Raw genomic sequence first — 16,201 nt, 5'->3', positions numbered from 1 at the left:
GTTGCACCTGTTTTTCAAATTGGCTGAATGAAGAGATTTACAAAGGTCAGATATTTAATGAGTTGACTGCTTTGTTAGTGAAATAGATCTGGACTGTCAGAATCAGATGTCTTAAAAACTCAAGAGAAGGATTTTGACAGAGGTTTATGTAAAGACAGAGACTTCTATAATTTTTATAAAGTATTTGAAAATATGCTGTATTGAAAAATGAATTGAAAACCCTTATTTAATATGAAAGACCAAATTAAAGTTGATATGTATTTGTCAAGGAATGAAAGTTCACATTTTAATAGTCAATCACCCACGTTGTAAGATACCATCAGAATACAGTTTTTAAAAACCTTTTTGAAAAAAACAAATACATAGCTACAAACACTAGCCCATGAATATACCTTTATTGTGAAAAATTCAATACAAATATATGCAGGAGAAAGAGTTACTTGTTTCCCTTCATTGTCCTTCAATTCTTCTCCCCTCCATGAAGCTAAATATTTAAAATACATATTTTTGTAGTGTTTTTCTGGATCTACTTCTTTGTACTTTTACTATGAATTTTATATATGTATATATGCAGATAATGTGTGTATATATAACTTCAAGTTTTTCATAAATATGTGAAAATATGACCATATTATTTATATAACTCTACAACCTCTCTACTCCTATTGTCTTTAATAATTTTAATAAGTTTCCATGTCAATATACAGAGAGATCTACCTCCATCTTTTTAACAACTGCCTAGAATTCCATTGAATACATATATCATGTAATCTGTCTTCCATTCCATGGAAGAGATGTATCATAATGTAATCTATCTTCTATTAAAGTTCATCTAGGTTGTTTCCATATTTTACCATAATAAATATGATTTCAGGCATTTATGATAAAAATAAATTAATTTTTAACTTACTATCCTCAAGCTAATGCAAAGCAACGTTGAATATTCTTTCTTGCCTTTCAAAATCATTTTATCCTTTGCAAAACTCCTATGATTTAATTTTCACTGCTAGATGTCAGATTAAATGAAACTAATTATAAGAGATGACCACTAGGGGAAAAATCTTGAAATATGTCAATAGACATATGACATATTTCAATAGACACATGTTCTCCAAAATTATAGTTAGATTTTAAATGTCATGATCCAGATGAACCACTTTATAAAATAGTGACATAATGGACAGAGAATGAGTTTAGCATTAAGGATAAAGTGTGTTTGAAATTCAATTCTAATCAGGAATATTCTGCATGATATTTTGTGCCTTAGGCTTCTCAACTGTAGAGAATAATTATTATCTACTTTTTAATTATTTTTTTACATTTTTTATTGAAGTAATAGTGAAACGGATTAAACGGGAAAGAGGGAAAATGAGTGGGAAATATCTATTTTTATTTGTATCTGTAAGGAATAAATAAGGGATATCCTCTGATATAAAGAAGGTATTAGGGATCCCTGGGTGGCGCAGCGGTTTGGCGCCTGCCTTTGGCCCAGGGCGTGATCCTAGAGACCCGGGATCGAATCCCACATTGGGCTCCCGGTGCATGGAGCCTGCTTCTCCCTCTGCCTGTGTCTCTGCGCCTCTCTCTCTCTGTGACTATCATAAATAAATAAAAATTAAAAAATTTATATTAAAAAAAAAGAAGGTATTAAATAAACTTAATTCTACTTTTCTAAAAGGTATCTGACAAATGCAAAAACTGGTGTTGAATTCTGTTGGGATAGGTGTGTATGTAGCTCTGTGTGTGTGTGTGTATTTGTATATCCCTCAAAAATTACAATATAAAATACTTCTATTAATGTGCCCACATGCATCCTTGGTATAAAAGGACTAGAAATTTAAATCTGTCTGGAGAGATATTGTTCCCAATATTTGGTTCAGTAAATAAATAAAGTCAAATTGCTGGATAAGTCAAATTGCTATGACCATTTGCTAAGAAAACCAATGCTAGATTGTTATTAAATGTGTGTATCAATGAGTGGTTTTCAAAATATGGTTCCCATACTAACAGTGTCAGCTGGGAAATTGTTGGAAATGCAATTAAGCCCCATCCCACACCTACCAAATCGAAACTTTAGAACTGAACACAGAAATATGAGTTTTCTGGGTGATTCTGAGAAATCACTAGTGGAAAAAACACTAGTATATATCTTTAAAACAGACATACCAACATGTGGGATGTTATTCATTTATAAAATATACCCAAGCAGTACATTTTTAATGTATCACATGAAAATATGAATATTATAGAGAACTCAAAATAGTGACATATATTTTATGTTGCCAAATTCCAGATTAGTCTGTTACCTGTGCTGCCTTTTACCCAGGTTTCGGAAATGACACTCTTACTAAGTGTTTTCAGATGCTCATCAGGTAGCTGACAGGTCAAATCTGGAATTGTTTTCAGCATCTTCCACACAATTTTGTGTTCATGCAGCGTCCTGTAAATGGGCCTTAAAACAACATCAAAAAGATTACAAATTGAGAGAACATAGCTTAACAACAAAGAAATAAACCAAAAATTATTGATTTTTGAGCTTTCAAATTTGCATTTCTTTTTTTTTATTCAAGGTTTGCTTAAGGATACCTATGATGATATTCTGTTTATCAACTTTAGAATTTTTTCTCCTTCAGCACTAAGGTGCACATCCATGAAACTCTTTAAAATGTTTTAAAGATTGATTGATTGATTGATTGATTCATGAAAGACAGAGAGAGAGGCAGAGACATAGGCAGAGGGAGAAGCAGGCACTCCATGGGGATCCCGATGTGGGACTTGATCCCGAGACCCCACGGTCATGACCTGAGACAAAGAGATGTTCAACCACTGAGCCACCCAGGTGGCTCCATCACATCCATGAAACTTTAAACTAGGAAATTACATAGTCCTTTTACCTTCCTTTTTAGAAAACTCAGTGCTTCAATTGTAAGACTATCTTTTATTATTACTCATCATAATAATAAAGACCTCTTTCATATAGTAAAAAGACTTTTTAATCCAGTGTATACTTTTGATCTTTTACGTACTCTTAAAGTTAAATGAATCTACAATTTAACATCTGATAAATATTTTAACTCCAAAAATGCATATGTAATTTTAAGTAAAACAGTCATCATAGATGGATGATATTTATTTTCTTTAATCATTAAATTCACTATTTTATAAATATAATTCCATAATAAAAATACAAAATTTATGTTGACCCTAAGTTCTCAAGTGACTAGACTATCATACCATTGTTAAACACTCAGTATTTTTCAAGCAATTTTTAAAAATTATTGTGAAAAATCAATTTAGCAGCAGCAAGGGAATTTGGGATACTCACATATGTGGGTTTGCCAGAAACAGTCCCAGTTTAGATGTAATGTCCAGTTGAGCCACCTGGTATACATGTTTTTGTGTGTATATGTTTACTGGATGACAATATATGTTGTGTTTTTTGTTTTTTTCTTGTAGGTTCTAGCAAAAAAGTGTTGGAAAAATGCTAATATAGTGAATAGTCTTAAGAAATAGTCTTAAAAAAACTGGGTTCCTAGATAATATTTAAAAGTGTGTACTTCAGATGCAGTAATAATGATTAGTGTTAATAAATAGCATATTATAACCAAAACCTATCATATGTATCATTGATTTGGCAATGAAACGAGAGGTGGTTAAAAAATAGTATCACAGACCCCCCCCCCCCAAAAAGGCAAAACATTTGATATATTGGTTGCCTACAATAATTTGGAAGGCATACCAAGTGTCTAGGAAACCTATTGTTTTATATAAAGTAGCTGGAAAGAGCTAGAAAGTTACTTTGTTTTGTTTGCTCAATGTTACTTTTTTTTGCAATGTATTATCAGGTGGCTAAAACTGGACAGTTTTCAAGCATACATGAAAAGTAATAAAGAAGATCTAGAAATGTGGGGAATGACTGTAAAAGCCAAGTGCTTTTTGATCCCATACAACAACAACAACAACAACCAATTGAAAGAAATTTGATTGTCAAAAGTCTATCACATGTTCTCAGTTAAATAAATGTAGGTACTTAGCACTGTGCCAAAGGTCTAATTAGAAGCTTTGCCTTCTCAACCAAGACTATTGTTACAGAAGAACCTAGGATAGCCTTCATTAAGAGAGAGAGGCAGAGAGAAAAGAACAGAACCCTGGATTTGGTTATTGGAATGTGGAAGATACTGGAGACAGATCAGAAACACTGACAAATGAACTGCAGAGTCCAAATTCTGAAATTCCCATGAAACTTTTCAATTGATTTTAACATACACTCCTGTGTTTACCATCCTCAAGATGGTAAATCAAGACATTCATGTCTGAAAACTTGGCCTTCACTTCCCCTCTTTAAACATGGCCTTCCTTCACTTCTCTCTCAGTTTCTACCTTTATCATTTGTCAGGAACTGTTTTTAACATACATCATACCCACTCTTTCTTTACCTGTTCAATATACAAAAGCTGTTAGGAAACAGATTAACAAGAAAGAAAAATTCACACATTGAGAAATGTTTGGAAAACTATAATATCCAAACTATCATTAGTACAAAAGAATTGTTTTTTATATATTAATTGTCATTACTATCATTATTATCATTATGAGTTATCAGGCCACAGGCAATGGTATGAAAGAAAATGTTTTTCCCTTGAATTTTCATTTAGTAACCTGTATGTCTATTTCTAACTAATCAGTCACCTGTATGTCTATTTCCAGCTAATCACAAAAAGCAAAATGTTAGTATAGGCCAAGTATTTAGAAACACATTAGTTGGAAACAAAATAATTTCAGGATTTTCCTTTTTTTACTTCTTTTTCTTCTGATGATTATACAGAGCCTCAGAGCTAATAGTGTCATTAAAAGTTACAGTGCTGGGTTCTGACAATCAGTACTTATGTGCATTGGCATCTAATGAGTTGAAACTATCATGAATATCCATTGGCATCCATGATGACATCCACTGAATTCCTAAGTGTTTCCAGTTGTAGGTATATATATCATCTAGATTTTTGTTAAGCTCTTGCTAAACCTGTTGACTTGTTCACTCAGCTAGTTTTTCACATTCCTTGTAGTAAGGAGAGAGTTTGATTGCCTCAGTGATATCTCTGAAGCAATGAGAAACTAGTTAGGGCTCTCTTAAGGCCTCTATATCCCTAATACTAGCTCACTCACATTTACTCAGATGTGCAGAGAAATGGAGTTTCTGCATTTTTCTACAACTTAGTCTAACAGTTTCCCATCTACGAGGTTAGAGTTAAACAAAACAAAACAAAACAAAATCCTTGCTTGTTCCTTGTAACAATATGACATATCTTCTGATACAGGCTCCATTTAACTTAAATGTTGAGGATACTTGGAAGTTTAGCTTTCTGTACCGGCTGATTTATATGGTTTTTCTTCAAGGACTTAAAGACTCTTTAGTAAAAATATCTAGTCTTCCAGAGTTACTCCAGTCACAGTTCTTTATCCCAGAGGTGGTGCAAGTATATCCAGGGATCAACTGTGTCCTTCTGGCATTGGCTAGAGGAACAACTGGTCTGCATGTGCCGAAAATTTTACCAAAGAAATATAATCAACTTATGTTACAGAACACATAAAAATAGCCATTAAGCTTGGATAGGATGTTTGCCAATAAAACAAGAGTAAATCAGAACAGTCAACTACAAATAAGGGGATAAAACAAGGAGAATATGCTGTAAAAAATAATATTCAAACTGAGAATCAAAGAGGTTAATTGTCTCAAGGACACATAGCTAATAATAATAAAAAAAGAAACTGAAATGCTAAAAATTGCTAAGTAACGACCAAATCATGCTAACACACACCACAAACGTGCGCACAGAAACACGCAAAAAAACTAAATTTAAATAGAATAATTCCAGACACACAAAAGAAGTTAATAAGTTCTGTAATAGAAAAAAGCACCCAATTTTCTTATTTATTTATTTATGATTTTATTTATTTATTTATGAAGGACACACAGAGAGAGGCAGAGACATAGCCAGAAGGAGAAGCAGGCTCCCTGCAGGGAGCTCAATGTGGGACTAAATCCCAGGACCCTGGTATCATGACCTCAGCCAAAGGCAGATGCTCAACCACTGAGCCACCCAGGTGCCCCCAATTTCCTCATTTAAAACGGTCAAATGGGGCAGCCCTGGTGGCGCAGCGGTTTGGTGAATCCTGGAGACCCAGGATCGAGTCCCACATCGGACTTCTTGCGTGGAGCCTGCTTCTCCCTCTGCCTGTGTCTCTGCCTTTCTCTCTCTCTCTCTCTGAATAAATAAATAAATCTTAAAAAAATTATTAAAACGGTCAAATATTATATATAGAAAGGTACACATGATAGTTTAGGTAATATATTTAAAGTTGAAAATAAGTAGTCAATAATAGAGAAACAGTTAAAGTATTTGACTGCATGTTTTCAAGAAGATAGTATTTAGGTTATTACAGAATCAGGGATATAGTGTAGAATCTTATGTAGAAAGATAAACTTGCAGTATTGGCGACATGTTATTAAGGCATACATTGCATGGTGCAAATATATCAGAAATACTCTAGGGGCAAGTTTTATCTGAATCTTAATGACCTGATTTTACAATTGAAAAATATCATAATTAAAATATTCACTGCAGACATTCCATTTATGAATTAGAACTGAGTGATTCAGAAATTACTATCTTCTATTGTTTCCTTTGCATAACTGATTTTAAAGTGTCAACTTATCTCCTCAATTATTGCCATCATCTGATTTCCTCTTCCTTTAAAACAAGATAACTGTACACGAGGCCAAACTTGAAACAATAATTATCAAGTTAATGTTATTTTATCCATTAAATTATCATCCTAAATTGTTGAGTACAGCTTGGCAAAAGAATTTTATTTACATTAAATTTAAAATACCTAAACTGTTTAATTTGAAGAACTGACTATCTCGTATTAGAAGTTCTGTTAAGACAGATTTCTATTCAGGGTGCGTAGGCGGCTCCTTCAGTCTCTTAATTTTGGCTCAGGTCATGATCTCAGGGTCAAGAGTTGGAGTCCAGTGTCCAGTAAGATTTTCTCTCTCCCTCTGCCTCCACATTCCCCCGTCCCCTCCAGCCCTGCTTGGCTAGCTCACACATTCTCTCTCTCTCTCATTTCAAAAAAAAAAAAAAAAAGACAGCTTCCTATTTTTCTGTGGTCTAACAGAAAAAGAAAAACAAACAAACAAACAAACAAAAAAACAGGAGTAATTCTGACTGCAAGACCTCACTCAGGAAGGGTTGCCAGAAGGCCCATGAAGGTCTCTAATATGAAAGCGAACATCAGAGATGCTATTTTTTTTTTTTTACTTCTCAATGAATTATAAACATCAAAGAAAATATCTTTAGGTCCTGTCATAAAACAAATTTTAATTGAAAGTAAAGATATTTGAAGATAGAATGGATTCATAAATTTGAAGAGCTGTCAAAGTAAAGAGGGATTAAGATTATTCTGGCGATTATGAATACAGAGGTTATAAGATCAATTTTTTTCTAATTAAAAGGTTAATTTAAAATATTAAAGACAATAAAACAGATCCTTGGGGATATATATATACACACACACACACATACACACACAAAATTCAAGTGTTAGTTCCCTATCAAAATCCTCCTGCTGTTTGGGTTCCCACTTTTTTTAATAATGGTTAAAAATAACCAACTAAACAGAAATCAACAGGAGACTCAGTCTCATGTGCTGTTAGAAACTGGTTAATCCTCTAATATCCCTGAGAATTTGGGGACGCTTATATTTCTCCCAGTAGTTTCTTGTGGTTTTCCTATTTTCACTGAATGCTTAATTTCTGGTCTAGAAAGCAGAATCTGCTATGATCAATTTTATTTGTTTTCTTTTAAATAACATCATGCCTATGTATGAGAGTCAGGTCAAATAGAGAAGAGATTACCACTTGTTTCAGTTTTTCATATTTTCACTAATACTATTATGTAATTCTTTACATAAGGATTGTACAAGAGAGGTAGTATTCAAAAACACATACACTAACAGTCACAGAGCAGTTTGTTCAAACTAAACCTTACACAGAGTGTGCATAAATAAAGCCAAGAAAAGCATAACTAAAAAAAAAAAAAGAAGAAAAAGCATAACTAAACTAGTTTAAAGAACGGAGAACAGGTTAGTTTCCACACAAGGTATAGTTTCCACATGTTCCAACATGCACACTGGAAGGAGCTGTGAGGAATCCACAGGGCTGATGGAGAATTATAGGAAATCCAAGCTTTCTTTCAGCATGGATATTCTATTATTTTAATTAGTTGATTTCCCACTATATTTTATTTATATTGTCGTACAATTATAAGGAATTACATTTTCTAATACAATTTCTTCCTTTCAAAATGAGAAAGTCAAGGGGCACCTGGGTGGCTCAGTCAGTTAAGCATCTGCCTTTGGCTTAGGTCATGATCCCAGGGTCCTGGGATAGAGCCCCACATGATGGGGGGTGGGGGGGCCAGGCAGTTCTTACTTTGCTCAGTGGGTAGCCTGCTTCTCCCTCTTCCTCTGCCACTACCCTTGCTTGTGCTCTCTCTCTCTCCCTCTCTGTCAAATAAATAAATAAAATATTTTTTTTAAAAATGAAAGAGTTGAGTCTTAGATATGTTAAGTAGCTTGTCCAAACTCACTCTAATTATAAATAGCACAGCCAGGATTTTATCCCAGGCAGTCTCACTCTGGAGTCCAGATCCTCATCTCTTTATCCACTATACCATGTCAAATCATCTAGTGATTTTTATTTATTTTCAGTTACTAGGCTAATTGAGTTAGGGCAGGGGCTGTTCCAGATTTTGTTGAGTCTGCCACATAAATAAAAAAAGAACACAAATTTACAAATTAAAAAATCGGTACAAGTGGGAATACAGTTAGCCCTTGAATAATGCAGGAGTTAGAGGCACTGATCCTCTACAGAGTCAAAAATCCACATATAGGGACGCCAGAGTGGCTCAGTGGTTGAGTATCTGCCTTCGGCCCAGAGCATGGTCCTGGGGTCCAGGATTGAGTCCTGCATCAGACTCTTTGCAGGGAGCCCGCTTCTCCCTCTGCCTGAGTCTCTCTCTCTTTCTCTCTGTGTGTCTCTCATGAATAAATAAATAAAATCTTTTTAAAAATCCACATATAAGTTTTAACTCCCCCAAACCTTATGTACTAAATAGCCAACTGTTGATGAGAAACTTTACTGATTAAACACAGTTGATTCATACATATTTTGTATGTTATACATATTATATGCTGTATTCTTACAATAAACTAGAGAAAATAAGACATTATTATGAAAATCATAATTAAAAAAATACTACAATGCTGTATTTTACTAATGAAAAAAAATCTGTGTATAAGCGGACCTGCACAGTTTACACCTGTGTGTTCAAGTCAACTGCAGCTATTTAGAAAGAGAAGAAAGCACTACAAATTATAATATTTAAAAGCTGGATGGTTTTGAAACATCACAAAATCCAGTAAAAAATGCTACAGTACTTTTATTAATTAGTAGCCTAAGTACATCTATAATATCTATTTTGATAAAATTTGTACTGCACTTCCTATATATTTCTACTTCTTTGCATGACAGTAATTTTATATTTTTTATTGACAGAATAGAGCCTTCTCTTGAACTTGGTAATTTTTTAAAATTATTCCTAATAATTTAGAAATATTTCTTTCAGTTTTACAACTGATTTAGTAGCATAACAGATTTTCAGTATTCTTGTCAAATTTGGGAAAATCCATATCCACATTTATTTCATCTATGAGCTATGAGATTTGGAAAGCTTTTCCATAGTTAATTATTTCCATATATATTCTAAAGTATGTGCCAGGCCACAGCCCACACGTGCCTAGTACCAGGATGCCATATTATATATGGCGATAAGGCTGTAGTTCTTTCTTCATGTCAAGATACTATTCAATCCACTCTGTGTGGCAGAGTTATTCCTGATAGCCATTCATACACAAGCATAATGAGCAATAACTTGCATATGTAGCAGTGACTAAGAATCAAAAATGATATCTCACTTGACCAAAGTGAGATCTCTAATGCAGTTTTCCATAAACCAAATTCCCAAGACGCTGAAAGCCATTCCAATGCCAGATGACATGAAAGTGAAAAGTAAGTAAAGGAAATTGGCAGGCAAAGGGGGAAAAAAAGTTATCACAGTCAAATTATCTCACTTTTGCAAACGTTACAGAAGCTATGAACATGTGAATACATTTCTAGGGCTTCTCCCAGGGTCTTGGATGAGACCCATGCAAATCAAATGACAAACCTAAAGTTTAAGCTTCATTACCTCCAAGGTAAATCTACCTCTGAGTTAAGCAAAAGAAACAATAAGAAGAAAATGGGATCAGTAATCAAGGTTGATTAAAAACAGAAGGCTTTGAGTCTGGAGTCAAAAATAGGTTAAAAAAAAGGGAGACAGAGTAGGAAGAAACACAGAGCAAAGTAAAGCCATGAGCCTGAATCAGAGGCCATGTAGAAATTGCTTCAAATGAACAATTAGAGAAAAAAAAATGGTAAAAATGGCATGGTAAATCATCAGCTGAGAGCACAATACCTAGGAATCTATTACATTTGGACACATCTGTCCCCATAACACATGCCCTGTATGCCCAGCCACATGAGTTCCTCAAAGACTTGCTTTATTTTTCTTTTAAGATTTTATTTATTTATTCATGAGAGACACACAGAGAGAGGCAAAGACACAGGCAGAGGGAGAAGCAGGCTCTCCAAGGGAACCCGATGTGGGACTTGATCCTGGGACTACAGGATCACACCCTGGGCCGAAGGCAGGCGCCAAACCGCTGAGCCACCCAGGGATCCCCAAAGACTTGCTTAATTCAATCCCCTTATGTATATCCTTACACATGAACATTTTCAGAAACTGAACAACTAAAATCTCTGGGCTTTAGAAGGTACACAGCATTTTATCAAGTGTTTTGTGAGCCAGAGATTAGTGGAATAGAAAAATCTAGCTAAAAAGATCACTTTAATTAAAGGATACACACATGCATACCTTTGGGCCTCTTCAATAGTTTTCAAAGCAGAATTTATTTCACTTATAAGAGAAGTTTGAGGGCAGCCCAGGTGGCTCAGCGGTTTAATGCTGCCTTCAGCCCAGGGCCTGGTCCTGGAGACTTGGGATCGAATCCCACATCAGATTCCCTGCATGGAGCCTGCTTCTCCCTCTGCTTGTGTCTCTGCCTCTCTCTCTCTCTCTCTCTCTCTCTGTCTTTCATGAATAAATAAAATCTTTAAAAAAAAGAAATAAGAGAAGTTTGAGAAAGTGACCCTCCCTATGTCATTTATTTATCCATTTTCCTGTATGTTTTCAAGTAATTCACTATAAAACCATTTTTCTGGAATTTTGTGTGCACTTGAAATTTTTCGTGAATCATTAATCATTAATATGCACATCACTTTCTGTCTGACTTTTCATTTGAATTGCCTAATCAGTCAAGGATGAATGAACAGAATAACAATTGATTTTATTTGATCATCCAAATTCATATGACAAATGTTGATTATTATCAGTTTTTCCAGAAATTGAGTTTGGTCATACATATGGAGTGCAGACATCAGAATCACAGCATGATCTGGGTTCTCCTTGCTATTCCAATACACAGTTGAAAATTGAAAGATCAGCAACAGCAACTATAACTGTTCCTTTCAAGCTTAAAAAAAATGCTTTTATGATTATAAAATAGCTTATTTTTAAAAATGTTTCTTTCTCCTTGATATTGGGGAAGATGATCTTTTTTCCTTAAAAGACATGTTGTATGACCAGAATAGAATTGAAGATTTCCCTTCATTTCATAAGGACAGGACTGAAGAAAATAATAAGCTAGGCTGCTAACTGGAATTTTTTTAAAAAAGAGTGGGGACATCATAAAACAAGATTCAAATGGCTTAAGTTTCTATGTATTCTTGATTCCAACACCAAAATTCTGGATTTTGAGAATCCTCAGGAAAGAAACCTCATCAAAAAGCACTTCCATAGCATCTTTCACAAATTCATCCCGTAAGACCTGAGTGGTTAGCAATAGCCACACAAAAAAAGAGCATAAGTAAGGTCTCAAAATACAGTTGGCCCTTGAACAACATGCGTATGAACTGTGTGGTCCAATTAAACGTAGATTTTTTACAGTCCAGCACTATAAAAATATAAATGAATTTTCTCTTCTTTATGATATTTCTTAATAACATTATTTCTCTAGTTTACTGTATCATAAAAATACAGTATATAATACATGTACCATATGAAATACATGTTAATAGACTGCTAACATTATCAGTAAGGTTTCTGGTAAACAGTAGGCTATTAAGTAGTTTAAGTTTTTTGGGAGTCAAAAGTTACACATGGATTTTCAACTACATGGTGGTGATGGTGATGGGAGGAGGAGTTGGTGCTCCTAATCTCTACATTGTTCAAAAGTCAGTTCTTCAAAAGTCGCCTGTAATTTCAATCCTAAACACACTTAGCAGCAGTAAACAAAATATCCTTGGACTACTAAAACACACAGATGTTTAAAACTTTTATTTTAGGTTTTCTACATTTTTTATGCTTAGACACTTGAAATGGCTGCTTCCAAGACACAAAACTGATGAGACGGATTTTTCTGTAAAAGAAATTGACAGGCAATTTTGTTGGGATTCTTAATTATTCTTAACATAATCACCGTATTTATCTTTTCTGTGCTCAAAGGAATGCAATAACTACGTGTCAGATTCAGAAGGCAAGCAAAAGCTTCTACCCACATTTTGGATTTTGGTGTCAGCTAAAAAAGAGCCTCTACTGTTTAACCATTCATTCATTCATTTGCTTATTCAGCAAATAGTTTTGTGCAATGGTTAATTTCAGGTATTATTCTAAATAAATACTATATGATTTGGCATATAATAAATACAAATATGTTCCTTGCCTCACACAATTTAAAATTCAGTAAGAAAGTCCTACTTTAAACACAATTTATGTCTGTGGAAGTGTACAGCACTGTGTTCCATGGAAACAGTGAGACATACCTAGTCTAGGGTGGTCAGAAAATATTTCCAGAAATTATAGGGGTAGGTTGGGCAATGGGGAGAGGGAAGATAATAGTGTTGCATGCACAAGTAATTGCTTGTTTAAAGGTCCAGAGTTATGTATTCAAGAAACACTTAGGGAAGAAAGCCCAGAGTGGTTGGAGCAGAGAGGACAATGAGGAAATTGGACATAAAGTGAGGCTAATGAGACAGGCAAGAGGAAGGGTATGTAAACCTTGTCACGAATTTTAGACTTTGTCATAAAGAAAGGTAAAGATACCAAGGGCTTTATTAAAAGGAATAACAAGAGATCTGCATTTTTGAAAGTTCATTCTGGCTACAGAGAATGGATTAGAGTATTTTAAGACAAAAGCACTGAAATCAGGTAGGAGGATGTTATAGCAGAATATAGATGAAAAATTCTATCTAGTAGGTCAAGTTTTTAAAATTAGTTTGGAATATGTTAACTTAATGAATCACGCAAAATACAGTACAAAAAACTGTCAGGCAGGTAAATCATCCCTTCACAAGAGTAACACTGTTCTCACCAATATTATCAATATCGTGACTGAAGAGATTTCCTTTGTCAGGATGGCTGACTGGTAATGCCAGTTTGAAAATTTCCCATCCAAAACAATCTGTTATGTTTAGTGTCTTGAATTTCTGACTACATTTCAGTTACTGTCAAAATGCTAACCAGGAAAAATGAAACATAAGAAATATTCTGTTATTCCCCTCTTTAGCATACCTTTCAAAATTTATTCTATTCTTATCTAATGTTAGGACCATGAAAATCTACAAACTTGAATTTTCTTAGGTTAGTTCTAACTTTTTCATAATTTGAGGAGGGGAAATATAAGTTTAGCAAAGACACGAATAGTCACATGTATCAGATGTATGAATGTATGTATGGATGCATGGATGGATGGATGGATAGACAGAGTTGCAGACATATATATGTAATTAAAATTTGTATCTGGATTTCAGTATCTATCTATAGATATTTTGAACATCATATTCTACATATCTGAAAAAATATATATTTGTAGATAGACATTGAAATTGATATTGAAATCTATATTATACTAACCTAAATTTATATATATCTTATATATATATAGATACGTATCTGGTGATATATTTATATCTGTATATACATATTAGAAGGTAGCTATATATTTTCATTTTTAATTATAAAAATGTTGCTTTTTTGTAGAATGATGAGAAAATGACAATATAGAGAAAAACCACTAGACACTGAGTAAAAGAAAAACTAAAATGTTGGATAATGTTGTCAATTATGTACTTCAATATTTGCTTCTCAGCAGGAAAAATCTGACACTCAAATTGATTTTTTTAAACTGATGATAATTAATGTATTTCTATTTCCTTCTGGGATGCATAAAAATGTTTGAGCTAAATTTAGTGCCAAGACACATCAACTATGTTAGCTAAGGTATATTATATTACATTTAAAATAGGAATTGATTTATTTAAATAAATTTAAAATAAGAGTAGGAATTCAAGAATAAATTGAAAATAGCAATTAAATTTATAATAAATTTAAAATAGGAACTTGTATTGTGGTTCACTGAATACTATGAGACTCAAAGAACAGATTTTTGGGGTTTTTCCCAACAGTTTTATACACTTCTTAAAAAGAATCTCTTTTGTCATTGTTGGTTTTTTTGGTTTTTTGTTTTTTAACTTTGGAAGAACTTGAAGTGGATATGGCAAGAACTTGAAGTGGATATGGCAAGTGGATATGATATGGATATGGATATGGATAGCTAGAACTAGGGCATGGAATGGAGCTAGTAAGGAAGTATTTTTATTTCTTAATTAGATCGGGTAGTTGAAGAAAGAGAAAAAAAATCTTGGAAGACCATCAGGTTCCTGACTTATGAAATTATGAGTGTGGGGTGGAATTTAATGAGATGGAAAAGGCTTATTCTTCTTAAGATAATAATAAAATAATAAGCTTCTAAGCAAGTTTAGTAGAATGAACAAGAGTCCAGTTTTAGATTTAGAAAGTGAGATATGCCAAGTGATCACATCAAGTAGATAACTGATCCAAATCACTACAGGGGAAAAACATTTTTTTAAATAGAATAAATGCTTATAGGCATCTGCTTCTGGGAAAGATAGATGAACAGGGACTTGATGTACTCTCTTGCCTGAAACAACTAAAAGAATGAGATAATATATATAAAACAATGGTTTACAGACGTTGAATATCAGGCAGAAAAAAACCATGATCCCTAGAAACAAGATAGAAACAAAGGTAAGATGCATGATTTCCCTAGTGTAACAGAAGAAAATTTCTATGCTGCAGGATGAGAAAAGGAAACCCAGTCTTCCAGAGTTGAAAAGTCATATCCAAGAGTCAGGAGTTAAGGTGGCCAGAGTACACAGAGAAAATTATTGTAGAAGAGAGAAATGCAGAGAGAAGAAAGAGAGCTCCAACATTTTGTGAAGAGTACTTGCTGAGTCTTTAGTATTATCATTGCTTGTATGTGAATAAATTATCATAGGCTGGAAATTGACCCACCTGAAAATGTCAGAGGGAACAATATGTGGAGCTCAGTCATGTCTGGGAGCTTTCCAAAAGGCAGAGTGGAAACCTTGTAATGGACATAGGATAAAGGACTCATGAAGGTTTGGCTGTAGTATTAAGGAAAAATAACCCTAGACTAAATGCCTATACTGATCCTGCCTAAAAAAATCCTAAAGTCAAAATTTAAAAGGATTATGGTTTCCAATAAATTTAACCTGAAACAAAGCTCAAAATTATGTATAATAATATAAAAATATTCAGCAATGAAGTAAAATAATCACAAAGACAGGTATCTAATCAAATATTACAGGCCTGCAAATCAAATACTATTAGATCTTCAAGGATAAATAACAAATATACAATTATAGTCACAGATTTCAATATCCTTTTTTAAAAAAATTGATATAAAAATATAGCAAATAAAACTATAGAAATCTTGAACAACTTGACCTGATATTTATAGACTACTACCCCTCCCAATGAGAGCAAAATATACATTATTTTCAATTGTACCTGAAACATTTACCAAGATAGATATTATGTATCATGAAACAAGTTTCAGTATATTTATAAGGAACCATATCAAGAAATGTATAGCCCCA

General features: G+C 33.6%; 1 protein-coding gene across 17 annotated transcripts in view; it reads right to left on the bottom strand.

Annotated features, from left to right (window-relative positions):
• CNBD1 (cyclic nucleotide binding domain containing 1) overlaps positions 1-16,201 on the bottom strand; it is a 531,845-nt gene that overhangs the window by 266,060 nt on the left and 249,584 nt on the right. For all 17 annotated transcript variants that reach the window (XR_005381188.1, XM_038579686.1, XM_038579692.1 and 14 more), the window contains one exon: positions 2,307-2,452. Coding sequence is in view for 16 of the 17 variants with exons in the window: in XM_038579686.1 (XP_038435614.1) it covers positions 2,307-2,452 (146 nt within the window). In the remaining variant the exon portion in view is untranslated. The remainder of the gene's footprint in view (positions 1-2,306; positions 2,453-16,201) is intronic.

This window comes from Canis lupus, chromosome 29, assembly GCF_011100685.1.
Source record: "Canis lupus familiaris isolate Mischka breed German Shepherd chromosome 29, alternate assembly UU_Cfam_GSD_1.0, whole genome shotgun sequence".
Classification (NCBI taxonomy): domain Eukaryota; kingdom Metazoa; phylum Chordata; class Mammalia; order Carnivora; family Canidae; genus Canis; species Canis lupus.
This window is presented reverse-complemented; position numbering and strand designations above follow the sequence as displayed.